At 38.0% G+C, this 26,814-nt stretch overlaps 3 protein-coding genes across 7 annotated transcripts in view; 1 reads left to right on the top strand and 2 right to left on the bottom strand.

Annotated features, from left to right (window-relative positions):
• snrkb (SNF related kinase b) overlaps nucleotides 1-4,681 on the top strand; it is a 35,266-nt gene extending 30,585 nt beyond the window's left edge. For all 3 annotated transcript variants that reach the window (XM_051692125.1, XM_051692123.1, XM_051692126.1), the window contains exon 6: nucleotides 37-4,681. In XM_051692125.1, coding sequence (XP_051548085.1) covers nucleotides 37-1,222 — 1,186 coding nt within the window. In that variant the 3' untranslated portion in view covers nucleotides 1,223-4,681. The remainder of the gene's footprint in view (nucleotides 1-36) is intronic.
• Nucleotides 1-21,566, bottom strand: part of LOC127437287 (anoctamin-10-like) — a 31,033-nt gene extending 9,467 nt beyond the window's left edge. The window contains exons 1-16 of one of the 3 annotated variants that reach the window (XM_051692129.1): nucleotides 21,451-21,526; nucleotides 21,311-21,366; nucleotides 18,806-18,912; nucleotides 18,501-18,709; nucleotides 18,123-18,296; nucleotides 16,378-16,518; nucleotides 15,000-15,119; nucleotides 7,778-8,410; nucleotides 7,390-7,445; nucleotides 7,147-7,221; nucleotides 6,894-7,058; nucleotides 6,290-6,481; nucleotides 6,037-6,174; nucleotides 5,738-5,854; nucleotides 4,684-4,775; nucleotides 182-315 (exon numbers count right to left, since the gene is read on the bottom strand). In XM_051692129.1, coding sequence (XP_051548089.1) covers nucleotides 288-315; nucleotides 4,684-4,775; nucleotides 5,738-5,854; nucleotides 6,037-6,174; nucleotides 6,290-6,481; nucleotides 6,894-7,058; nucleotides 7,147-7,221; nucleotides 7,390-7,445; nucleotides 7,778-8,410; nucleotides 15,000-15,119; nucleotides 16,378-16,518; nucleotides 18,123-18,296; nucleotides 18,501-18,702 — 2,133 coding nt within the window. In that variant the 5' untranslated portion in view covers nucleotides 18,703-18,709; nucleotides 18,806-18,912; nucleotides 21,311-21,366; nucleotides 21,451-21,526 and the 3' untranslated portion in view covers nucleotides 182-287. Of the gene's footprint in view, nucleotides 1-181; nucleotides 316-4,683; nucleotides 4,776-5,737; nucleotides 5,855-6,036; nucleotides 6,175-6,289; nucleotides 6,482-6,893; nucleotides 7,059-7,146; nucleotides 7,222-7,389; nucleotides 7,446-7,777; nucleotides 8,411-14,999; nucleotides 15,120-16,377; nucleotides 16,519-18,122; nucleotides 18,297-18,500; nucleotides 18,710-18,805; nucleotides 18,913-21,310; nucleotides 21,367-21,450 lie in introns of those variants that run through there. The other 2 variants (XM_051692127.1, XM_051692128.1) reach the window with 2 other exon arrangements.
• A 1,927-nt stretch (nucleotides 21,567-23,493) lies between these two features.
• Nucleotides 23,494-26,814, bottom strand: part of LOC127437801 (fatty acid 2-hydroxylase-like) — a 43,706-nt gene continuing 40,385 nt past the window's right edge. The window contains exon 7 of the mRNA XM_051692990.1: nucleotides 23,494-26,053. Coding sequence (XP_051548950.1) covers nucleotides 25,986-26,053 — 68 coding nt within the window. The 3' untranslated portion in view covers nucleotides 23,494-25,985. The remainder of the gene's footprint in view (nucleotides 26,054-26,814) is intronic.

Raw genomic sequence — 26,814 nt, 5'->3', positions numbered from 1 at the left:
ACATTTTACTAAACACTGTTACTGGCTCCCCTACAGGAGGCCCATGTCTGATCCACTGGACTTGGTGAACCAAGCACCCCGGGCTGATACAATGAGAGGGGCCCACCTGGGTCCATTGGCACCCCTCGGTGATCTGTCCTCTGGTTACACCCGGAGGGGTGTGAGCGAGTCCGGGGACCTGCTGGCTCCCAAACCCAACCGTCATGATAACTCCTTCAGTGACTTTTGTAGCACAGCTCCATGCTTGAATCTCAGCTTGCGCCCTCTACCTCCAGACCAACCTACTGTCAAGAGCCTTGGAGCCTTACAGCAGATCTGTGAGGAAGAAGAGGATGAGGAGGATGAGAAGGAGCAGAACAGGGACGAGGCAAAGCTTAAGGTGGTACCCAGTATGCCAGGTCCACTTCCTTCAACAGATCTCTCTTTGAAACCTTCTAGAACATCTTTGCAATCAGAGACCCCAAGTAGAACAGGGAAGCCAAAAAGTAAAGTGATGGGAAACTGTGAAACTCTGGCCGAGGAGGAGGAACTTGAGGAAGGGGTGGAGGGCACAGAAAAGCAGGTGAAGCTTTTCGATTCAGAGTCTAACTTTGCTGCAGTCACTGTGGAACATCAAGAGGAAAAACCTCCAAAGACTGAAACCCATGTGGAAAAGATCAACCATACTGAGCAACCAAATAGAACAAGGGACAAGAGTGTTTTCACCCAACCGAGCATGTCTTTAGATGAGCATAATGGACAACAGATTCAAGGTCCAAATATCGATGGACCTCCTCCAGCTCCCAGACTGGATGTTGTACAGTGCTGCTGGGGACAGCGGGAACCTTCAAAGGACACAATAGAAAACAACAATAACACCCTAGCCAAATCCAGGCTTCTTGAGGTTGGGGTAGTGTCAACTCCTTGCAGTTCCCCAAGGTCCCTACCAAGGAATCACTGTGTAGATCTGGGTCCAGATGGGGTGGAAATGCGTAAGACTGGGGGTGAAGTTGAGAAACCAGAAGAAGCCCAGCCCAAACCCCAGAAAGGTGTTCACAGCCCAAGAGACACAAGCACTGACACTGCTATCCGAGCCGACCCCAGCAAGGTCAAGAACGTGAACTTGCGGGAACGTCTACTACAGTTCCCACTCTGTGAGAAAGCCTTGTCCTTCAACATCCAGCCCACTTCTAAAGAGAAGCTCCTTCCCTTTGCCCAGTACAACTGCTGTCATGTGTTGTAGAGAGGAATGCAAAGAAAGAATGAACTGGCATCACTGGCAGTGTGACTTGCAATTTAATTTATTTGACTTGTTAGCGTGAACCCCATTAAAGTCCTCTACAACTGTCCAGAGTTGTATAGACACTAAAAGACGAAGAGTGTGATCGCACCTCATACTGTAACCTCAGAGGTGCTTTGCCTCACAATTTACTTATTATACATCTCTATTTTCTTTCCTTAACCAGAATTCCCTGCTGCTTTCCTGTAAGACAGTTATCCTCTTAAGGCCAAAGTATACTTTGGTTTTCTGCATGCGCTACGTCTCGATCAGTGTGCATGATGCAAATTCCGTCTTTAGCACTGAACGTGCACACTGTCCAAGTGTAGCCCAGGTTTTTTAGGCAAGCGGACAGTCTGCATCTGTGCATCATCTGTACATGTGCCTTGTGTTGACTGTACTAAAGAGTATCACAAAGAAGTCATAGTGTGCATGGGCTTGTGGTCAAAATAGGACTCTTTGAAAGGCTAGAGCATTCAACCATGTGTGAGACGTAACAGCACGCAGAAAAACAAAGTGTACCCTAGCTTTTAGAAATGCTGTGTATATGAACACCTGTATCTACTGACACTGCTCACTATATACTCTGCCATCTCAGAGACTTTTCTTAGAACTAGAGTATGTCTTGCCAGCATAGGAGCTTTAATTCAATATCTTGTCATTTTGCACTGTAATTGCTTCACCACATTAGAGTACCACCCTGTTTTTATAAGTGATGATGCATCATCGAACAAGGGGGTTCGAAGACCACGCTTCACAGTGAAACTTAACAAGCCGGATTTGGCTACAAGAAGATCAAGTGGGATGACATAGCCATCTATTTGTTGACAATTATGGAATCAGTTTCATCATGTTTGGTTTGTTTACATTTTCAGGGGGGCTGTGAAGCAAGGTTCTTCTTGGCACTCGCTCAATTTTTATAGAAGTTGCATGTCCGTGGGACTGCATGTCCTGCACCATGGCCTTGTGTGGATGTGTTTGTTAGTTAGCATCTTTACCCTCAGGCTGTGGTGCAGCAAGCAGAACGGTTGGCCACGTTGATACAGTGAACAGTGACAGTTTGAGAGCATGGTTTTGAGAGCATGCTTAATCAGAACAGCTTAGCTTAGCATCCACATTCAGCTGAGGGTTGACCAGGGAAAGACGTTAAGTATATCTGTGATATATTTTCAAAAAAACAAAAAGAGGTCTTGAACAGAGATTATTCTGAGATTATTGGGAGAGACATTTCATGAAAAGGACATATTATTACATGACAATGTAAGACTGGTCTTCCTAGAGCTATATATTGGAGTTTGTTTTAAAACTGCTAATTCTTGGAAATAGTATGAATCTTTTATCAAGTGATAGAGTGTTATCAAGGGTTTGTAGAAAACGTGAAAAAAAAACATCTTTTTTACATGAGATATGTGAGGGGGATAAATTACATAACATTTGAACTTCTGTTTTTGTTTAATCATCTGCCTCTGTGCACATATAACATTTGTTGTAATGGGATAACCTCATATCCAGTCATGTACAGTGTGTATTTATTCCTTTGAACTTATGCTATTGGTTTGTATTTTTACCCTCACTTAGCATACATGCTAACCAACCATTTCAACCCTTCTACTTTAGGTATTATCAAATGAAGGCAGTGACTTTTATGACACTAATGTCATTACAGAGAAATATGGAAAGGGTCTACAGTATATATAAATGTCCTGTACTTTCTGTCATAGCTGTTGTAAATACTTTTGAGGAATATGCTAACTTGATGCTAAATAGCATAGCTGAGCCTAGCTTAAAACTTACTTTAAGAAAATCCAGCCTTCGAATGTTGCTATGGCATGACTGAAGCTAATGGTTACCATTGTTTTACCTCTAAATAGCCTAAACACATCACATAAACATTTATATAGGAGATTTTACTGTAATAAATGTTACTTTGGTACTCCAAAGGACGTTGAAGCTATATCACACTATATATAGTGCACCAAAGTCATCAGTTTGTGAAATACTTCTGTCACATAGTCAGTTTATGTGCAAATGTCTTGCAGTTTTTTTCTGTTCAATATCTCGGACCACAGATAAGCTTGACCAAAAGCACAAAAACAGATTTAATGAAATGTAGAAGGTGCTTTGTCAAGAGATAGGCCTTTATAGACAAATTTCATATGAATATTTCCGGTTACAGCTAAAATGAGTATTCTGCCACTAGTACACACCAGTTATAATATGTAGTCACAAAAGCTGAGGATCTAGGATCAGGTTTCTCCATTCCTATTGTCACGCTTAACAGAAAATACTGATCTAGGAACAGCAATTCTGACAAGAAATAATTAGTGAGCCCTATGGACCAATCAGATGTAAAAAGTTGACATGCACTGTGTTTTCATAATTTTTTTTTCCTTGTATGCATTTTGTTTATCATTTGACATGAGTCTCCATCCTTTCCAAGCAGTTGTAATCGCTTCATGGCAATAGTCAGATTTGGCTTTGTCTATAGTCCCATTTACCCTTACTAAAACTATGACTGTGTCTCAATGAGATTAATTTATTTTTATATTTATTTATTAAAACTGATTAAACTGCCATTCGTGTCTTTGTATTTTATTTATTTTGAAAGAAAGATACTGTTAAAGTGATATTTAACTCTAACTGGTATTTATTAGTGCACAAATCCACAGTGAATCCATCTTGGTTACAATATAATTTTTGTGTGGTTAACTTTATGCCTTTCTTTGTATTTTGTGGTCTCAATCTAGAGCCATTCAATGCCCCAGACAGCATTGGATGTTTATTTCAAGGGCACTTACATCACTAGATATTTGTATAGCATGTTTAGTGAATCCAGCATTTTTTTTATACCATCAAAATGAGTTGCAAGCACATGAAGCACATGGTCAGTTATGAAATGATGAATGCAACCAAATAAAAGTCAAATACATTCATCACAATATTTTAAAACAAATCTACAAGAGTAAAAAAAAAAAAAAACATACAAAAATGTGCAAACAAACCAACAGCAACATAACTTTAAAAAAAAATATATATTATATACCACAGTGTTGTCAAGATAAGCAACACATAAATACAGCACTATATGTGTCCTTGTTTGCATAAGTCATAATTTAACATATTACTTCACCTCCGCTTTATAATAGATATAACGGGGCCATAACATAGACACTGAGGGGGACACATCACCCTCAACATTCAGATTAGTGGTTTACTAATAGGTGTTTTTCAGTTATTGATTGTTTAATTACATTTGGTTCCTCAAGGGTGCCACTGATATAGACGAATATTAAGGTTGGGTCCAATACCTTGTAGAGTAAACTGTAAAAGCTGTCATTGGTAAACTAGACCATATGGTACATTAACAAGCTAATTATACAGTTGCTCATTTATATGGGTTTACAGACATGCAACAAAGCATCTACCTGTCTTCCTGCCTCTTTGGCAATGGTTTTTGGTCAGTCTTAAATTTTGCCGTTGGAGGTAGTTTATCAGCCACCTGTAAATGCGTAACTTTCTGTAACAAAAAAAAAAAGAAAAAAAAAAAAAAGAAATAACTTTTGTAATATTTCTGGTTATATAAACAGTCCATACATAAGATCTACAAATGATGTTGTTCATGTTAAAATAATGTTGTTGTTCATTGCACGAGGCATAAGAAACAGGATTAAACCACATCATAAAGCAATAAAGATACATAACATTAGCTGTAAATACACCCTACATAAACACAGAGCACTGTAGCCATGGAGACTTCTCATGAAGGGCTGTCAACATTTTCATGTTATTACTGGCCAGTATTATGATTATTACCTTTGCTAACTATATGATAACAGCTAAAACTAGCCTAACATTGATCATAAATAACTTACAGCTACAACTGTTTTCTCAACTTTGCACATAAAGTGGCCCCAAAACGTTTGTGTACAATTTAGCCACACTTAAAGGAATATTCCGGGTTCAATACAAGTTATGTTCAATTGACAGCATTTGTGGCATAATGCTGGATTAAAGAAAAGGAGGGATGAGTCGAAATTAATTTTTGTGGTAATAAACATTATGCCACAAATGCTGTCGATTGAGCTTAACTTGTATTTAACCCGGAATATTCCTTTAAAATATATGAATGCCATTGCATTTGAATAATTAAACATCAAACCAAGTGGCATTTATTTTAAATATTGCAAAGGCGCAATTTTCATGCAGAACTAACAAAAAATGGAACTGACTTCAAATTCATACATCCAGTAAAAATCACCTTGACACCTAGTTAAAAGATATTGCAGTTAAAAATGAAAGTAATTAAAGAAAAGGGAGACTAGTTATGAGAAAATGTCTAGCATAATTTGTTTGCCACTTGGTGTGATATTGTGTGTACAAAGCAAAGAAAATCATATTTTAACTGTGGAATAAATGTCCAAATTTACTGAATTCATTTTTATTATTACTGTAATTAAAGTAAGTTAAAGTGACTGTTACCTGTTTCTTGAGTGCTTGCATTGAGTGATACTCAATCTGTTCTCTCTTGATTCGGACCCAATCTGGTTCATCAGGAATCATGAATGCCAGAATCATCTTCACCGTGAGCAGAGCGTGCTAGAGGACCAAACCAATGAAAAACAATAAAACCACACCACTCATTCACAAAGAAAGCTTGTGCAAATAGAGGTAATAGCAGATAAGCATGGCACTCATTCAATAATATATTTAATAATATGTTTATCTCATGTTTGTTATATTCATTTAACACTTTCAAGGTACTTAAATTCTTCTCTTACCTCCACAATGACGGCAAAGACAAGAACTTTGCCACTGCTGAGGCCAGCTTCCTGTGTGAGCACTTTCACATGAGGTGACAGATGCAACAGCCAGCAGTTTGACATGACCGATATGATACTCAAAACCTCAAACGCTGGCTGTGAAAAAGACAAATAAGCTGTTTCAACCTGAAAACATTTCACAATGTGTGGGACCTTTTAAGAGATGGCAGTAATGCAAAAACTGCCACAGGAAAGGAAAAACATTTCTAACCTGCCACACTCCCATGTTGACCACAGGGGCAGAAAAGGGCTTGTTGAAAAGCTTGCAGAGCTTGTAAGCATCTGTACGGATCTCTGTGAGGTTGTTGAGCAATAACAGAGGAGCAGTGAGTGGATAAACGCAGGAGAATAGACTCAAGTAGCCAAACTGAACTAGGAGCTCAATGTATTCGGCAAACAGGCCCTAGAAGAGAGACAAGTAGCAAAGAATAAAAAAATCTAAATGTAAAGACTGCATGAAATGCATACAATTGGTGTTTTGTGACTTTGAGTCCATGCCTGTGAATTTTCAGGTCATCCAGGTAACTTCTAAAGTAGACAAAATAAACTTTTAGCAGATATACACATTTTACACCCTTTCTCTTTCCAGAAAATCTTGCAATCATGGATGTATTCGAATTTTTGTCCCATAAAGTGCTTTCTGAATGAAAATGCCCATCCCTAATACCAACTACCTTCAACCAGCAATAGCAAGTAGCAAATCATGGTTCACGGCTGTGAAATCAACTAAATTAATTTCATTCATTGTTCAATTCTTCTATCAAATACAGAACATACTTAAGTTGCTTTCGGTAGCTGAAGTGATCAGTACTCACTGGGAAAGCTGGAAGACTCCCCTGAGCCTGGAGATGGTCCACCTCTGGATCATCTTCCTTCAGGTTCCTTTCTGAAGACGTGTAGAAACGGTCCACTAGGAAAGGAACCACCACCTCAGTGAACTGACCCAACACCTGCGTTACTATCAGCAGAGAGGACAACCTCTGTAGATGAAATCAAGGATATAGTGTCATATAGACATAAATCTGGATAGATTATATACAATAGAAGAGCTTCAGGGGATGTTCTCACCTTTCGCAGAAGAGGAAGGTCCTCCTTGAAGAAAGCGATGTGGAAAAGCACCGCAAAGTTGTTGAAAAAGGTGAACTGAATGAGAGAAAATAGAAAGCCATTAGGATTTAAAATACACCCGAGATCTTACAGTTATGCAGTGTGTGCTAACTGGTTCTTTTACATCTTAGAGATGGAGGGAAAGAAAGAATATAGGAGAGGAAGAAAAAAAGAGGAAGAAATGGATAGAACAATGAAAGTTACCACGAGAACTTTAGTAGTATGATGATAGTCAAAGGATGATTCCTCTCTATGATTTTCTGAAAAGAGAGAAATTATGTAATTTTTCAGTTTTTCTTTTTAACTGCTTTTGATAATGTTCCTTGGGACTATGAAAGAGGAAAGTCATATGCTGTGTTTTTCGCATGTCATTAATTAGCAGTGACAGACCAGAACATCAAGCAGGCAGAATACTGTATCAGAAGATATTTTTGCACATTTTCCGTTTTCAAATAATTTTTGAGTGACTTCAGAGTAAATATCCTTTAAAATAAATGTTAATTTAATTCCAGCAATTTTGCTGAAAATACGCTATTCCATATACATACTGTACATATTAATAATATAATATAATTCACTTTCTTTATCTTACCTGACTCTGTAAGCTGCAGGGCCACGTTGCGATATATGTTCCCCAGCACATTGGTGTAGACTATATGGGCAATGGAGGGTAGGTACAACAAGGCAGCTGTGAAGTACGAGCCAGATCCCTTGTGCCAGTTCGAAATGAGACACTCAAAAAAGTAGAACCCAGCCATCCCCATCAACACCAGACCCAAAAACACCCCAACCACAGGCACTGAGACCAGTCCTATCCTAAGCTTCCTCTTCCAATCGGGAAACAGCGGCTCCAGTTTGCCCGTAACAGGATTGGTGCCAAGTTCTCCATGGAAACCTGGCCGGGGTTCTTGAAATTGTTCGGCTAAATTAAAAGTGCCCCAGCGATAGGATAAGGCTGCGCTTCGCCTCTTCCAAAGCTCAATGAAGACTGTGGACCACAGCATGCTGAAGACTGCCTGCACCATGTAGGAACTGACAGAAGGCTGATCGTCGTCGTCTTTTGCAGACTCACTGTCTGTTTTATTTGCACTTGAGAAGTTTGCACTGGGAAGGGAAAAAGTGATGAACAGGCCCAAGATGGCTGGAGGAAACAATGACAAAGTGTAGAAGTCCAGGAAGCTGAAATAATAGGCTATAGTGCCCCCAAAATAAGCGTGGATTGCATCTGTAGAGAGAATAAATAAACTTGGTCATTTGAAGAATGGCTATCAGCAGCTAATATTTCTCATACATTGATTTGATCAAACCTTTACGTCAAGTATTAAACTTAAGTACGTAACATATCCAGAATCATTTGTGCTTTAGATATGAATGATACGTCAAATTGTGTGGTTTTTAAAAGGGATAGTTCACCCAAAAATGAAAATTCTCTCATCATTTACTCACCCTCATGCATCCCAGCTGTGTATGACTTTCTTTCTTCTCCAGAACACAAATTAAGATTTTTAGAAGAATATTTCAGCTCTATACATTCAGTCCATACAATGCAAATGAATGGGTGCGAAAAATGTTATGCTCCAAAAAGCACACAAATGCAGCATAAAAGTAATCCATATGACTCCAGTGTTTTAATCCATATTTTCAAAAGTGATATGATAGGTGTGAGTTAGAAACAGATCAATATTTAAGTCCTTTTTTGCTTGAAATTCTTCTCTCTTGAAATTCTTCTCTCTGACCAGTATGGGGTGATATGCATGAAGAATGTAAATCACCAAAAACACAAGAAAAAGACTGTAAAAGTTATCTGTGTCTCACCCACACTAATCATATCACCTCTGAAGACATTGATTTAACCACTGGAGTCTTGTGGATTACTTTTATGCTGACTTATGTGATTTTTGGAGCTTCAAAATTTTGGCACCCATTGACTTGCATTGTGTGTAACAAAAGAGCTGAGAAATTATTCTAAAAATCTTCATTTGAGTTCATCATATGAAAGAAAGTCATATATATCTGGGATGGTATCAGGGTGAGTAACTGATGAGAGCATTTTCATTTTTGGGTGAACTATTCCTTTAAGAAGAGGTTTGCTATTACTTGTCTAAGCCATCAGGGTAGCACTTTATTTTACAGTACTGTTCTACATTTACATACTATACAATTACAACAACTACAGTAATTACTAGGCACTAACCGTAAATATAACCCTAACCCTAACCTTAACCCATATTAAGTACATGTAGTTACCAAACATTACTCAGTACTCTCTTGAGTAAGTACACTGTAAGTATACAGAAAGTAATACCACAGACTTACATTTTTGGGCTTTTGCTTCTTCTTATTTAAAATCTAAAGTACAAAGTGACTGGAAATTATTTGGAAGGGGGTTGGAAATGTTGCATGCTGGATTCAAACCTGTATCACCCACATGAGCACCACAGCTCAATATGTCATGAGCAAATGTGTTCATCGCTGCGCCATGGCTCTAATGGAAAGTATGGTATAGTGTAAAATTTTGAAACTTTTGTCTGTCATACAGATTCACATAGAAGTGATACATAATCAAATAATGTGTTCACACAATATTTGATTACTGGTGGATTATGTCACGATAAAATGGCTTTTTTTGAGTTGAACCAACAGAGAAACAGTGAAAGAACAGTTTTGTTGGCACGTGATGGCTTTGTGTCTATTTGATATCAAAACTAGCTTTGACATTTCAAGAGAGGGACAAATTTAAAGACAGAATACAGATTATTAACACGGGACCATGAGGTAATAATAAAAACAGAGTTTCTGTTCAATCCAGATATTGTAGCTTTTGTGAAATTAATTGTGAATTTAATATTATAATACATTTACGAGTTTGATTCAAATTACTTCATAAAGTTTTATTACTGTCTCAGTGATGGCCATTAAAACTGATGAAATGGACCTGTACACTGGAAGATGATTGTGTATAATTAAAATACCTGATGTGGAGAGAAAGAACATGTGCTTAATTACTATTTTTTATAGAAGCAATGTGAATGTGTGTGAGTGACAAATCTCTCCCCAAACGTGAGCTACATATGACAAAACCTCCCTTAACTAATTATTGAGTTAAATAATGTTGTTTATAAAAGTAGGGTTAGGGTTAATCTGTAGTATTTATACTTACATTTGAAGTCAGAAGTTTACATACACTTCGGTTGAAGTCATTAAAACTCATTTTTTTAACCACTCCACAGATTTAATATTAGCAAACTATAGTTTTGGCAAGTCATTTAGGACATCTACTTTGTGCATGACACAAATCATTTTTCCAACAATTGTTTACAGACAGATTGTTTCACATTTAATTAACTATATCACAATTCCAGTGGGTCAGAAGTTTACATACACTAAGTTAACTGTGCTTTTAAACAGCTTCCAGACAATTATGTCAAGCTTTTAGGCAATTAGCCAATTAGCTTCTGATAGGATAATTAGAGTCAATTGGAGGTGTACCTGTGGATGTATTTTAAGGCCTACCTTTAAACTCAGTGCCTCTTTGCTTGACATCATGGGAAAATCAAAAGAAATCAGCCAAGACCTCCAATTTGTGGACCTCCACAAGTCTGGTTCATCCTTGGGAGCAATTTCTAAACACCTGAAGGTACCACGTTCATCTGTATAAACAATAGTATGCAAGTATAAACACCATGGGACCACGCAGCCATCATACCGCTCAGGGAGGAGACACATTCTGTCTCCTAGAGATGAACGTAGTCTGGTGTGAAAAGTGCAAATCAATCCCAGAACAACAGCAAAGGACCTTGTGAAGATGCTGGAGGAAACACGTAGACAAGTATCTATATCCACAGTAAAACAAGTCCTATATCGACATAACCTGAAAGGCTACTCAGGAAGGAAGAAGCCACTGCTCCAAAACCACCATAAAAAAACAGACTACAGTTTGCAAGTGCACATGGGGACAAAGATCTTACTTTTTGTAGAAATGTCCTCTGGTCTGATGAAACAAAATGGCCATAATGACCATCGTTATGTTTGGAGGAAAAAGGGTGAGGCTTGCAAGCCGAAGAACACCATCCCAACTGTGAAGCATGGGGGTGGCAGCATCATGTTGTGAGAGTGCTTTGCTGCAGGAGGGACTGGTGCACTTCACAAAATAGATGGCATCATGAGGAAAGAAAATTATGAGGATATATTGAAGCAACATCTCAAGACATCAGCCAGGAAGTTGAAGCTTGGTCGCAAATGGGTCTTCCAAATGGACAATGACCCCAAGCATATCTCCAAAGTTGTGGCAAAATGGCTTAAGGACAACAAAGTCAAGGTACTGGAGTGGCCATCACAAAGCCTTGTCCTCAATCCGATAGAAAATTTGTGGGCAGAACTTAAAAATCATGTGCGAGCAAGGAGGCCTACAATCCTGACTCAGTTACACCAGTTCTGTATGGAGGAATGGGCCAAAATTCCAGCAACTTATTGTGAGAAGCTTGTGGAAGACTACCCAAAACATTTGATCCAAGTTAAACAATTTAAAGGCAATGCTACCAAATACTAACAAACTGTATGTAAACTTCTGACCCACTGGGAATGTGATGAAAGAAATAAAAGCTGAAAAACTATGTAAACTTCTGACAACTGTAGATGTATATACAGTAAAAACAGTAAAAGTTTATGATATGTCCTTATTGAGATAAGCTTTATTTGGTGTCAGTGTCAACAAGTGCCTTGAAAGAGGTTTTGTGTGTGTGTGTGTGTGTGTGTGTGTGTGAATGAAATGAAGAAAATGACTCTTAAATGAAGCATTTTTTAAATTCTAAAAATCTTACAGGGTTAGGGGTAGGGTTTAGGCTAGGGTTTGCCTCTATAGTAATTCCAATTAGCTTTATATACAGTAAAAACAATAGAAGTATACATTATGTCCTCTTTTTGATATATATACTGTAGATCTTACTCTCTACCCTCTCCTCGCTGGGCATCACAGGAACTGTGCTTGACTGGTTTAATTCCTATTTCTCAAGTAGGTCCTTCAAGGTAGCCTGGAGAGGTGAGGTATCCAAGTCACATCAGCTACTTACTGGGGTACCTCAGGGATTAGTGCTTGGGCCACTTCTCTTCTCTATATATACAACATCACTGGGACCCATCATTCAGGCACATGGTTTATCTTACCACTGCTACGCTGATGACACACATCTCTACTTGTCTTTCCAGCCCAACGACACCACAGTGACTGCTCGAATTTCTGCCTGCCTGGCAGACATCTCGGCCTGGATGAAGGAGCATCACCTGCAGCTCAACCCAGCCAAGACTGATCTCCTTGTCTTTCCAGCCAACCCTGCTGTTGAACACAACATCACCGTGCAGCTGGGTGCAACTACAGTAACACCTTCCAAATCGGTCTGAAATCTAGGGGTAACCATCGACAACAGACTAAATTTCACAGACCACATCTCAAAGACCACAAGATCATGTAGATTTACACTCTACAATATCAGGAAGATAAGACCCTTCCTCTCTGAACATGCCACACAACCGCTTGTCCAGTCACTTGTCATAACTAGACTGGACTACTGTAACGCTCTCATTGCAGGCCTCCCTGCATGTGCAATTAGACCCCTGCAAATGATCCAGAATGCAGCAGCACGTCTGGTCTTTAATGAACCAAAGAGAGCACATGTTACACCACTCCTTGTCTCTCTCCACTGGCTGCCGGTTGATGCACGTATTCAAGGATTCAAGGTTCTGATGCTGGCATACAGAACAGTCACTGGGTCTGCTCCAGCATACCTAAAATCATTTATGCAGAGCTACGCGCCAACTAGAAGCCTGCGGTCGGCTAAGGAACGTCGCCTTGTTGTACCAACACAAAGAGGCACCAAAACACTTTCCCGGACTTTCAGCTTCATCATACCATGTTGGTGGAATGACCTTCCCAACTCCATCCGTGAAGCTGACTCACTCTCTGTCTTCAAAAAATGACTAAAACACATCTTTTCCATGAGCACTTAACCAGTCATTAAAAAAAAAAAAAATTCCTGTTGCAATTTATTCTGCTTTGAATACTATTACAATGCTAGTGAAACTTTGTGATACAGCACTTTTCATACCACTGTCTCCTTAAGATGATTCGCTTATGTTTTCCTCTTTTGTAAGTCGCTTTGGATAAAAGCGTCTGCTAAATTAATAAATGTAAATGTAAATGTAAATATACAGTTGTGCTCAAAAGTTTGCATACCCTGGCAGAAATTGTGAAATTTTGGCATTGATTTTGAAAATATGACTGATCATGAATATCCTTTTAAGGATAGTGATCATATGAAGCAATTTATTATCACATAGTTGTTTGGCTCCTTTTTAAATCATAATGACAACAGAAATCACCCAAATGGCCCTGATCAAAAGTTTACATACCCTTGAATGTTTGGCCTTGTTACAGACACACAAGTTGACACACACAGGTTTAAATGGCAATTAAAGGTTAATTTCCCACACCTGTGGCTTTTTAAATTGCAATTAGTGCCTGTGTATAAATAGTCAATGAATTTGTTAGCTCTCACATGGATGCACTGAGCAGGCTAGATACTGAGCCATGGGGAGCAGAAAAGAACTGTCAAAAGACCTGCGTAACAAGGTAATGGAACTTTATAAAGATGGAAAAGGATATAAAAAGACATCCAAAGCTTCGAAAATGCCAGTCAGTACTGTTCAATCACTTATTAAGAAGTGGAAAATTTGGGGATCTCTTGATACCAAGCCAAGATCAAGTAGACCAAGAAAGATTTCAGCCACAACTGCCAGAAGAATTGTTCAGGATACAAAGAAAAACCCACAGGTAACCTCAGGAGAAATACAGGCTGCTCTGGAAAAAGACGGTGTGGTTGTTTCAAGGAGCATAATACTTGTTGACCCCTCTCTAATTATAGCGCTTATGATTGTGACCATAAAGCTCTATTTTGGTCTTGTCATTCCAAATTACAGTGTGCCAGAAGCTGTGAGGCGTGTCAAGGTGTTGTCGGGCATATTGTAACCAGGCTTTTTTGTGGCATTGGCTTCTTTCTGGCAACTCGACCATTCAGCTCATTTTTGTTCAAGTATCGTCGTATTGTGCTCCTTGAAACAACCACACCGTCTTTTTCCAGAGCAGCCTGTATTTCTCCTGAGGTTACCTGTGGGTTTTTCTTTGTATCCTTCTGGCAGTTGTGGCTGAAATCTTTCTTGGTCTACCTGACCTTGGCTTGGTATCAAGATATCCCTGAATTTTCCACTTCTTAATAAGTGATTGAACAGTACTGACTGGCATTTTCAAGTCTTTTGATATCTTTTTATAACCTTTTCCAGCTTTATTAATTTCCGATACCTTGTTACACAGGCCTTTTGACAGTTCTTTTCTACTCCCCCATGGCTCAGTATCTAGCCTGCTCAGTGCATCCACGTGAGAGCTAACAAACTCATCGACTATTTATACACAGGCACTAATTGCAATTTAAAAAACCACAGGTGTGGGAAATTAACCTTTAATTGCCATTTAAACCTGTGTGTGTCACCTTGTGTGTCTGTAACGGCCAAACATTTAAGGGGATGTAAACTTTTGATCAGGGCCATTTGGGTGATTTCTGTTACCATTATGATTTAAAAAGAAGCCAAACAACTATGTGATAATAAATGGCTTCATTTGATCACTATCCTTAAATAAAAGACAGTTTTTTTGCATGATCAGTCATATTTTCAAAATCAATGCCAAAATTTCACAATTTCTGCCAGGTTATGCAAACTTTTGAGCACAACTGTATATCTATTAAGGTAAGTGTGTTTGTTTACACCTAGAGGCTGCCCCCACAGGCTCTTCTGAGAGTACCACTGTTTCCCCAGAGCTTTCAGCCTCTTCTGGTCATGTAGAGGAGTGATGTTGCGGATCACGCCTGCCTTTTCCAGCTTCTGTACTGCAGCACAGAGACAGAGTGAAAGAAAGATGGATAGAACATTACCATATTAGGTTTTCTTGGGAGGAGGGGGTATACCAGAGGGAGTCCAGGCTGCATGCAGTGACTAAGCAATTCAGAAAGAGAGGAGTCTGGAGCTGTTCACAGAGAAATATGCTATGTTCAGAATGTAATACCACCGTATAGTTTACTGCATACTGCATACTGCTTACTGCGCAGTACATACTGTATACTGCATACTATTTAAAACAATTATAAGTGAAACAGTATGCAGTATGCAGCGATGAACATTTTAAACAGTAGGATGCAACACTTGTCAAATGGCCTCACTATGTTGCATGTTTAATTCAGTGAAAGGCATTCAGTCAGGCTGTATGCTGCACATTAAATATGCTGCTTATTATTTTTCAGTACATTTTAAAAAAAAATAATATGAGTAGTAAGGTAGTATTCTAATCCAAACATTGCCAGTAATCTTCTTAGAATTTGTTTTTTATTTTGCCTTTTAAGTAAAGTTTAGTATAAAACAATCTTAACTTTTGGAAGTTCCATCAAATAATGTGTCAAGAAGGAGATGTTTAAGGGATAGTTCACACAAAAATAAAATTATCTTATGATGAGATCAACTTTGAAGCTCCAAAAAGCACATAAAGGTAGCATAAAAGTAATCCATACAAATCCAGTGGTTTAATCCATGTCTTCAAAAGCATTATGATATGTGTGGGTGAGAAACAGATCAATATTTAAGTCCTTTTTTACTATAAATTCTCCTCCCTGCCCAGTAGGTGGTGATATGCATGAAGAATATGAATCGCCAAAAACAAAAGTAGAAGAATGTGAAAGTGAATGTGTAGATTTATAGTAAAAAATGACTTAAATATTGATCTGTTTCTCACCCACACATATACTATTTCTTCAGAGACATGGATTTAACCACTGGAGTTGTAGGGATTATTTTATGCTGCATTTATGTGCTTTTTGGGCCTTCAAAGTTCTGGTCACCATTCACTTGCATTTAATGGACCTACAGTACAGAGCAGAGATATTCTTCTAAAAATCTACTTTTGAATTCTGTAGAAGAAAGTCATACACATCTGGGATAGCATGAGGGTGATTAAATGATGAAAGAATTTTCATTTTTGGCTGAACTATCCCTTTTAAAAATGTATACTACAATTGCAAGAACAGTAAGAGTACATTGGTAGTGCGCCATTCCGAACATAGGCCTATCCATTTACACACATACACAAACACTTACAGAGACCCTCTCTGGCTTTCAACTTCCCCTTGAGTGCTGGGATCCCTGGGATACGTTGGTCCTCCAAAGCTCTCATTGAATCCAATTCATATTTCACAATGTACTGCCTCTCTGCCAACGTCAGGAAATGCCTCATGTCATCTGCAGAGACAACATAGCCTGTTATAATACTTCCACAACAACAGTAATGATTCATTTACTGTGTTGTTCATTGTACCCTGCAGATCGGAACACCTTGTTCTCACAAATACAGAGATGTTGCAGTAAATGGATCCACATATTAGTTTTCTCCGGTGTGTACCAGACAGTGGATGCATCCCAATTTGCATACTATCCATCCAACCTTTTTTTATGAAAAAAATGATGCAATGAAAGTAAATGGTAACTAAGACTAACAACCTAACGTCCCCTTCTGTGTTCCATGGAAGATAGAAAGTCATATAGTTTTGGAACAACATGACAGTGAGTAAATGATGACAGAATTTTCATTTTTGGCTGTTCTATTAAAAGAGACCTATTATGCCTCTTTTTACAAGATGTAATATAAGTCTCAGGTGTCCCCAGAATGTGTCTGTGAAGTTTCAGCTCAAAATACCCCACGGATCATTTATTATTCCATGTTGTAAATGCTTCTTTTTGGGTGGAATCAAAAACACGCTGTTTTCGTGTGTCTCTTTAAATGCAAATGAGCTGCTGCTCCCCGCCCCCTTTCTGGAAGAGGGCTGTGCCTTTACAGCTCCTGCTTCGGATACTATAGCAACAACAAATCAGAACCAATATGACTGACACCATAAATACCGGAGTTCAGCCATATATGTATGAGCAACCGTAAACGACGCAAAACATAGGCATTTTGTGTTTGTGATAGTGCTTCTTATGTAGAAAATCACTTCCTGCCCTCCATCTGCATTTCACGCCACAGCAACGCAGTGACGTCATGCGCAAACAAGCTATAACGACATAGCTCTGGTCTCCATGAATACAATCAGAGGCAATGGTAACTTTAGCTGCATTAGCCGTGGAATCAGCTAACAAGCACATTCGGAAAGGCGATTTGCAAACATTCACAAAATATAAAGTGCGATACTTACACCTTCAGGATATAAAGCTGGAACACGAACAGTTGGTACTGATCCATGCTTGAGAGTCAATTTTTTTGAAAATCCTGCTTTATATTGACTCTCATTCACAAAGCAGTCCGGTGTAAAATTATTTGCGCAAACATACACAAATTTTTGTATGTTTTGGGGCACATTTTCTTCAAAAACAAAACTTGTCCACTGCATCTTCAGTGGCTCTGATGCCGGGAGTACATGAATATTCTTATGTTCACTTTTACATCCTACAACAGAACACTTATGACACTTATGAATTTGAGACATTATTCTTCTCACTGTAGCTGCTCCAGCGTGGAAAAAAATGGTGGACTGTGTATCGATCACTCAGGGGAGGATCTATGATAATAGGGTGGAGTCCATCACCAGTTGTGGCTTGCTCTAAAGTGACGTCACTTTAGAGCGGATACGAAAACCAGTCATTTTGAGACACTGTTTTTGATTAATAGAAATATAAGAAAGAGGAGTGGGTGGACTTTTAACATTGCAGGGTGGTTGTATACACACATTGCTGACTCACATTTATGTTCAAACACCATGTAAAATTTAATTTTGCATAATAGGTCCCCTTTAAGTCTATTGTTAATTTGTTACATTCATCCAATACAATGTTTACCCTTGTGTCCTTACCAATGTTGCAAAAGTTGTCACGGTCTCCAGAGGAAAAGGCTGTCATTTCCCCATCCCGGTAGGGTTTACAGAGGCCCAGGTCCTCAGTAACCATGAGAAGGGTGCAGCGAGGGGCAGCCACAACTATCATGTCCCCTTTCATGTCTTCCCCTGGATGAACTAACAGCTGAGCCCCTACACAACAGGAGTGGACAGAAGGAAAGTATTTTTAAAAGCAGTAATTTTACTGTATGGCACTTTCAGCTGGAGCAATTTCACTTAAGGGGTCAAGACTTGGGGATTTAATATATTGTATAGCACCCAGGATACTTTTTATAACATTTTACAAGCTTACAATGTGAGAATTTGAATTTAATCAAACTCCAAAGGTTGTCTCACCTCCAGCCTTCACTGGTGCAGATATCATTGACATGATCCACTGCTTGGTAATGGGCTGGACATCCTCAGCCAGTTGGATCAAAACCAAAGGCTCTATGTGGCTAGAAATACAGCAGGGGCAAGTGACCCGAGACCAGGAGGTGGGACCCGTCACTTTAGTCTGGGTTGAAGACCCCTCCTGAGGCTCCTTCTGGGACATCATGGTGTCCCTGCATGGCACAAGTGACCAGTCTGAGTGTGTATATTCCTGTTTTAATTTAGTTTTTTAAAGGTGACGTGTCTAATTTCTGTGCCACTAGCATCACCAGAAGGAATTGATTCAAACAGGTTTCCCGAACACTCCCCCCCTCTGCCGTAGGTCAGAAAACTGCCATAGTCCTGCTCCAAACTCTGGCCATTGGTTGAGACAATGCTAAAAATAAACAGAACAATGTAGAGCACAAACTTCTATGATGGTTTGATATGAATAGGCCAATATGTGTAGTAATTTGGATAGAGGTTAAACAAGCTAATCATTTAGCTTGCTAACTGTAAGCTAACTGAAAACACAAAGAATGTTTAATTTGACCTTTTGTTGCTTTGGTGTCATTTTCCACCATTTTTAAGGCATCAGTGAATGCATTTCATTCGTTAAGACTGCATATTATCAAGCTATAGTTTGGGATTTCTACCAATATTTTGTCATAAATATACAGTTTGTAGTAACTTGCATAGAGTACTCTATCTTAATAGGCAAGTCAGTTAGCTTAATAATGGTAAGCTAACAGAAAACACATTTTAATTTGATCATTTGGTATCATAATTTAAAAGGTATCAATTTATGTATCACGATGGTTTAGACTGCATAGATCATTTCTACCAATATTTTGTCATGATTATGCATAGTAACTTGCATAGAGAGAGATAGCATAACAGGCTAATCAGTTAGCTTGCTAACTGTAGGTTAACTGAAAACACAAAGAAAGTTTTGATTTGACCATTTGTTGTTTGGTATCATGTTACATCAATTTAAAGGCACCAATTGATGTAGCTATGGTGTCCCTGCATAGCACAAGTGACCAATCTGAGTGTGTATATTCCTGTTTTTATTTAGTTTTTTAAAGGTGAAGTGTCTAATTCCTGTGCCGCTAGCATCAACAGCTGTGTCTCGTTTGGAAGGCTGCATCCTCCGGAGGTCACATTTGTCGGCCGCATACGTCATCGTGGCTGTCTTGTTTCAGAAAAGCGAGTAGGACACTTCGAATGCAGCCTTCGAATGCGCCCTTCTTTCACGGGAATTCGGAGGATGCATGAGGTGTATCCTTCGTGGGCACACACAACCCATAATTCTTTGCTTCAGCGGAAATGTCTAAAAAAAATAACGGCAATTTGCCCGTAAATATGATGTTCAAACGCAAGGAATGTTAATTCCCAAGTTTAAGTACCTCAGTAGACGGGTGCAGAGTATATAATATGTATAATTATATTAATATATAATTAAAATAAAGTATTAGACTAAAACTACACCTGTAAAATCTATTTTCTTTTCTCTTTACATCATTATAACTCTCCTAAAATTTACCTCATACATTCCCTTCCAAAGGGACTTTGTTCACATCTCACTCAAAGTGCTTGTGCTTGTTAAAGAGTGGCGTGCTGTCATAACAACCATGATCCATTCCATTTCCGTTTGTCCTACGAAGGCCGTCTCGTTTAAATGAGGCTTGTTTAAAGGAGGACACTCGGTATACTACAGGCTTCAAAGGACATGTCCTACCTAGCATGCAGCCTACCAAACGAGACACAGCCAACATAAGGAATTACAAAAAATAATGACTATTTTCAAACAGGTTTCCTGAACACTATCCCTGTCTGTCATAGGTCAGAAAACTGCCATAGTCCTGCTCCAAACTCTGGCCATTGGTTGAGACAATGTTCAAAGCACCATGAAGATAGTGTTTAAACTTGTCAGGGAAATCAACATATGAATGGCTTCATAATAGTTATCTCTGAATATTATGCTGGGAGAGAATAAAGAATTTTGCTCTTCATTGTACTATATATTTCATAATAGTGTCTGAAAAACTGACAGAGATCAGTTTGAAACTGAGTCAAAAACTGGTACTGAACAGGGAAATAAAGAGGTTTATGGCAACAAAGATACAGTACATCTACAGTTCATTCAAACCACTTCCAGTACATGCAAACACTCACATGACTATAGCTATCAGATGTCTGGCTTAGTACTGGCAATAAATAAGCCTATGCTAAACAAAACACAGCTTTACAGTTTGTCCACACAAATGCTGCTCATAGACATCATGTACTAAAGTAAATACAGTGATTTGAGCAAGTGTACTCAGATATCACCCAAAAATGAAAATTCTGTCATCATTTACTCACCCATGTTGTTCCAAACCCATATTTCTTACTTTTTGTTTTTGTCAAACTTACCTTTCACTTTCATTGCATCTTTTTTCCATACAATGAAGCTAAACTGTGACTGAGGTTGTCACTTATTTTGTATTCCATGGAAGGAAGAATGTCATATGGGTTTTAGACGATATGAAGGTGAGTAAATTATGTCATATCAAAGTAATTTTTAGGTGAACTATCCCTTTAAGGACTAAACCAAGTGCACTCAAAAAGAGGCCATGTCTGCCGTTTACGGCAATTGTTTACAATGCACAATGATTAAACTTGTAAGTCCAACTCAGGAGGAGAGTGAAACTGAAAAATAAACAGGAAGAGAACAAGATATATAGCGAGGAAGAGTACATCACAAAAAGATATATAGGAAGGAAATGGAAAGATATGAATCTTCATGCTACCTGTCAATACCAGGGACCCTCTTTCCTCTGTTGACGTTCACACCCCCTCCAATGTGCTGACAGAAACAAAATGTAAAGTGTGAAAACTCACAAACAGACTGCACTGCACACTGCGGGAATGGGCTGTTCACCACACTCACCATTTCAGAGCCAATCCTGAGTTTGTAAGCATACCCTGGTTTACTGTGAGAAGGCAGGAATGCAGTTAAATGTCTTTCCTCCCAGTATTCAGGGTGTGGAGGGACATTCTCTTTTTTTTCTGATGGTGAATGTTGCTCTACAGTCTGTGCACATCTGGGTCCTACTGCCTGTCAGATATGTAGGATATAGTAGGATACTTTCCAACTACAATATGCCAAATGAAATATAATCAAGACTTACAATGCACAATGCATTAACAGTACCTATGAGCATGTGCAACAGGTTATAAGGAGTAACATTTAGTTTTTCCACTATATAATAAACTGATTTAATTCATTTTCTCTCTTAGGCAAATACTTGAGCCCTAATAACCCAGTAGTAACATTGTAATAAAATGTTTCTTCACAAATTGTTATTATTCTACTCTGCCATGCAATGGGGAAAAAATGCAGAAACTACATGTTCTGTCAAAATGGAGTTATGTTTGAAATTGGATCTCTTGGACTATGATCTGTCCTGTGACAGATGGGTTTGACTGAGTTATGCTCAGATTAATAGAAAACGAAGAGTGAAAATTGTCATAATCCATACAAAAATGAAGTAGCTTTGAAGCCAGTATTAGTGTTGGCATATTTACTGTGTTTTGCCTTTGTATAGCAATACTGATATCCTATAAATGTGCTGATACATTTCTAAAGCATTGTAATAAGCCAGTTTCCATGATTCTTTCTAATTTTTATTACCTCTGAAACCACTGAGTTGGTGGAGTCCATTAGGGTGGATAAACAGGATTGTTAGCTTGGCCTACATAAATGCATTCATGTAAATTAGATTCCCCGTTTTACTATTTAAACGAGCAGCTGGCAACTTTTTATGTTGCAAATTTTATGTAAATGTATTTAAAAAAATGAACTTATTGGAAGAATTTCTGCCTAAACAATAATCTAAACAATAATATACAAATATAAACATACATTTTGACAATTTAACATTAGCCCTTTAGGATTCAATAAGAAAAATAGCTTAGAACACAAACTTTTATGATGGTTTGATATGAATAGGCCAATATGTGTAGTAACTTGGATAGAGGCTAAACAGGCTAATCATTTAGCTTGCTAACTGTAAGCTAACTGAAAACACAAATAATGTTTAATTTGACCTTTTGTTGCTTTGGTATCATATTATATAATTTTAAAGGTAGGCCTACCAATTGATGCATTTCAATGGTTAAGACTGCATAGATCATCAAGCTATGATTTAGGATTTCTATCAATATTTTGTAATAAACATACAGTTTTTAGTAACTTGTATAAAGTACACTATCTTAACATGCTAATCAGTTAGCTTGCTAAGTGTAAGCTAACTGAAAACATGTTTTAATTTGACCATTTGGTATAATTTAAAAGATATCAATTGATGTATTTCATTGGTTTAGACCGCATAGATCATTTCTTCCAATATTTTGTCAGGAATATGTGTAGTAACTTGCATAGAGAAAGCTAGCATAACAGGCTAATCAGTTAGCTTGCTAACTGTAAGCTAACTGAAAAAAATAATACTTTGACCATTTGGTATCATAATTTAAAAGTCATCAACTGATGTATTTTGATGGTTAAAACTGCATAGATAATCAATCTATAAGGATTTCTACCAATATTATGTCATGAATGTGTAGTATATTGCATAGTATAAGCTAGCTTAACAGGCTAATCAGTTTGCTTGCTAACTGTATGCTAATAGAAAACACAAAGAAAGAACGTTTTACTTTGACCATTTGTAGCTTTGGAATCATGTTATACAGAATAATTTAAAAGACATCAATTGATATCTCGATGGTCAAGACTTCATAGATCATCAAGCTATAATTAAGGATTTCAACCAATATTTTGTAATTTAACAAATTAGTGAAAAATGTGTTAGCACTATTTTTACCTTTACATTTACTTTTTTCCTCATTAAATAACTAAAAAATTGCTAGTTGATTTTTTTCCAGAGTAAAACAACTGAATAAAACAAACCAAAGCCAGTGAAGTTGTGACCCACTAAATCTTTTCAGAAATATATATACGTTTATTTACAAATACAGTTGCATTTGCATAGAAATTTTAAATTCCAACATAAAAATACATAGTAGTAAACAGATTTTGGGATTTATTAGAGACATCTGTAGCTGCAAGATTTTCTTTATCAAAATTAAAAGCTTCCATTGATTACAAGTAAACAGATAAATATATTGCTCTGTTCACTTGATTAACTGAAAGCATTCTCTTATGCCATGAGATCTATCCATGTAAGCTCAAGAGGGTGTCACAGTTACAAAATAATCAAAAATAATTTCTATGTCCATTGCAATTTATTATTTTTGTTCTGCCATTTAATCATGGTAGGAAGAAAGGCCCTATGTCAAACCCTGACACCCTCTACCATGTCTTTGGCTGAGACATCCAACCAATTACGTGATTGGTTTGGAAATAGCAGGAAGGTGGGGAATGCCCCTATAAGGCACATCAGGATATAATCTCAATCTATATATATAAATACATACATTATAATTTCAAGGACAAACTAGGATACAGTGGCCTCAAAAAGCTCATACAATAAACTAGAAAATCAATGTACCATCACTGACATATGTAACATTAATTATGCTCATATCGGAATATGTCAAAATGATAGAATACAACCAATAAAGCAGAGCTAAATGAGGCCACAGCTCTCATTTTACCTTTCTGGAAAATACCCAGAATTTCAACATCAACGCAGCGAGTTTAACCAGTGTCAAGACTGAGGCAGCGGTTAGAACTAGCGCCGAAAATACAAAAGTGTCGGACAAAACAGAGATTCAGGAGTTCTGAAAAATCTGCCATATGAACTGATGAGAGATCAGCTGAGGATGTTCTAATATCTAAGCCCTGTCCTGATGCCTGTTCAGATACAACAGATCGTCACACAAGATTGGGGGGTCGTGCCGGCTAGATCTATGACAACAACAGAGGATTTATACAGACCCTCTATCCTGTGACGGCTACGGACAGCTGGCAACCCCCACCGACAGGAGAGGCCCATACACCCTGCTTCATGCCCTCAATAGTGTATAATCATGACAACACAGTTCCATGTGCTAGTCAGGGGAATCAAAAGCCAGCTTTGTTTCTCAATAATTTAATATCTCACTGGATATGTAACATATTACCAGAGGAACCGCTGGTTATGACTTCCCAGTACAGGATATTGTTAATAGCAAGTCAATTGGCAAAAAACACCTCAAAGTGAATGACATGAGAAAGGAAAGTATGCTTGTGATCTAGCCATCAGGTACTGAAACTTGCTTCCCCATGTTGCCTACAACAAAGTGCAAGATTAAAGACAACCGGAGCCTATAGGGTTAAATTAGCCCACACCAAAAAAGCAGAATGAAACATGGATTTAAGTGCCATTCAATGGAAAAAATATCCATATTATGCATGTTTACATAGAAAACCAATTTCAAAACAGTGCAGATGGTCGCAAAAGTGCATGTAAAAGGCCCCCTAGGGCTGCAACAACTTAAAATATTTCAACGGAATTACGTTTCAGTGGAAACCTTGCCTTTGTTTTGTTTATTCAATTATTATTTATGCTCCCAAATTTAAGTTTTTTTATTTATTTTTTTGATAATGTGAAAAGCCATTGCAATTTATATATATTTATAGCTTGAGCACAATGTTCAGCACAATGTAGAGCATTCAATCACACATATATATTTGTTTTCAGAGCCTTCACTTTGCACACTATTTGGAGATGAACAATCATTATTCATTAAAATACACAACAATTTGTCTTTTTATCCAATTAATCGAAGAAATAATTGATCGATGATTAAAAAGTGTTGTTAGTTGCAGCCCTACGTAGAATGGTAATAAGAGAAACACAAGCTGATGACATCATTAATGGGAGGAGCTAAGCTTGACAGACAGCTGGAGGAACCAATGGTCCATAAGCGGTTGGAGCATCAACACTGAGACGATTAAAGCATCTGAGACTTTCTTGAGTTTTCCTTAAAGTCAATAGCTCACATGGCCACCGAACGGGCCGCAAGGTCCTTACACTCCTCCTGCCACCCTTCAGCATATTAACACTACAGCTAAGATTCAGTTACACTCTCTCATCCGTCCACTCCTTCACACACCATCCTACACTTACCGGTATCTGTCTTTGCCTTTCCTATCGTTACATGGATGCGCAAAACTGTGAGTTTGTTATTCTAGTGCCTCTAATAAAAGTTTCATCTGACATAATTTGGAAAACGGTTGATTCATCAGTACATTCATACAGTTTATAAATATTTATATAGCTAGACATTTGGTGATTCAGGCACTCCCCCTTCTAGTAAAATTGATGATCATGGTGGCGATGAAAAACTTAGACTATAGCTGGTAACAGCAGTGGGGTAAGACACTGTACCTATTAACAAAGATGGATTGGGAAAGGGAAAGGCTTATGAGAGTTTTTTGTGGCATATTGGTTTGGTCATTGTGGCAAAAGATGGACTCTTTTAAAATGTCTGCTCAGGGATGACTGTGTTGAAGGGGTAATCCCAAAATGTGGTAGTGATCCCAAAACCTGCAGAAAACAAGGAATAAATAGAATGTATCAAAAGGGATGCTTACAAAAACAAAGACTTACAAAAACACACAAAACAAGAGTGAAAACCAATGTAAATTCAATGTTATTTAAAAAAATATTAATAATTTATTGTATAGCTGGTTAAAGGGAAAATTACAATTCTCTCATCATTTACTCACCCTCATGCCATCCCAGATGTGTATGACTATCTTTCTTCTGCTGAACACAAATTAAGTTTTTTAGTAGAATATCTCAGCACTGTAGGTCCATACAATGCAAGTGAGTGGTGCCTAAAACTTTAAAGCTCTAAACAGCACATAAAGGCAGCATTAAAGTTATCTATATGACTCCAGCAGTTTAATCCATGTCTTCTGAAGTGATCTAATCGATTTTGGATGAGAACAGACCAAAATGTAACTCCTTTTTTGCTGTACATATTGCCACTCCAGTCTCCTAGTGCTTCACACATGTGCAGAGCGCAAGATGGTGCTAAGAAATGTAATCGAGCTTGAAATCATGATCGCCAAGGAGACTGCTGATGTCATGATTTATAGTGAAAAAGGAGTTACATTTTGATCCACTCTCATTCAAAACCAATTGGATCGCTTCACAAGCCATAGATTAAATATCTGAAGTTGTATGGATTACTTTTATGCTGCCTTTACATGCTTTTTGGAGGTTCAAAGTTTTGTTCACCATTCATTTCCATTGTATGGACCTACAGAGCTGAAATCTTCATTTATGTTCTGCAGAAGAAA

The sequence above is a fragment of the Myxocyprinus asiaticus genome, chromosome 48 (genome assembly GCF_019703515.2).
Source record: "Myxocyprinus asiaticus isolate MX2 ecotype Aquarium Trade chromosome 48, UBuf_Myxa_2, whole genome shotgun sequence".
NCBI classification, from domain to species: Eukaryota; Metazoa; Chordata; class Actinopteri; order Cypriniformes; family Catostomidae; genus Myxocyprinus; species Myxocyprinus asiaticus.
The sequence above is the reverse complement of the archived record's forward strand: the minus strand, read 5'-3'. Positions and strand labels throughout refer to the sequence as shown.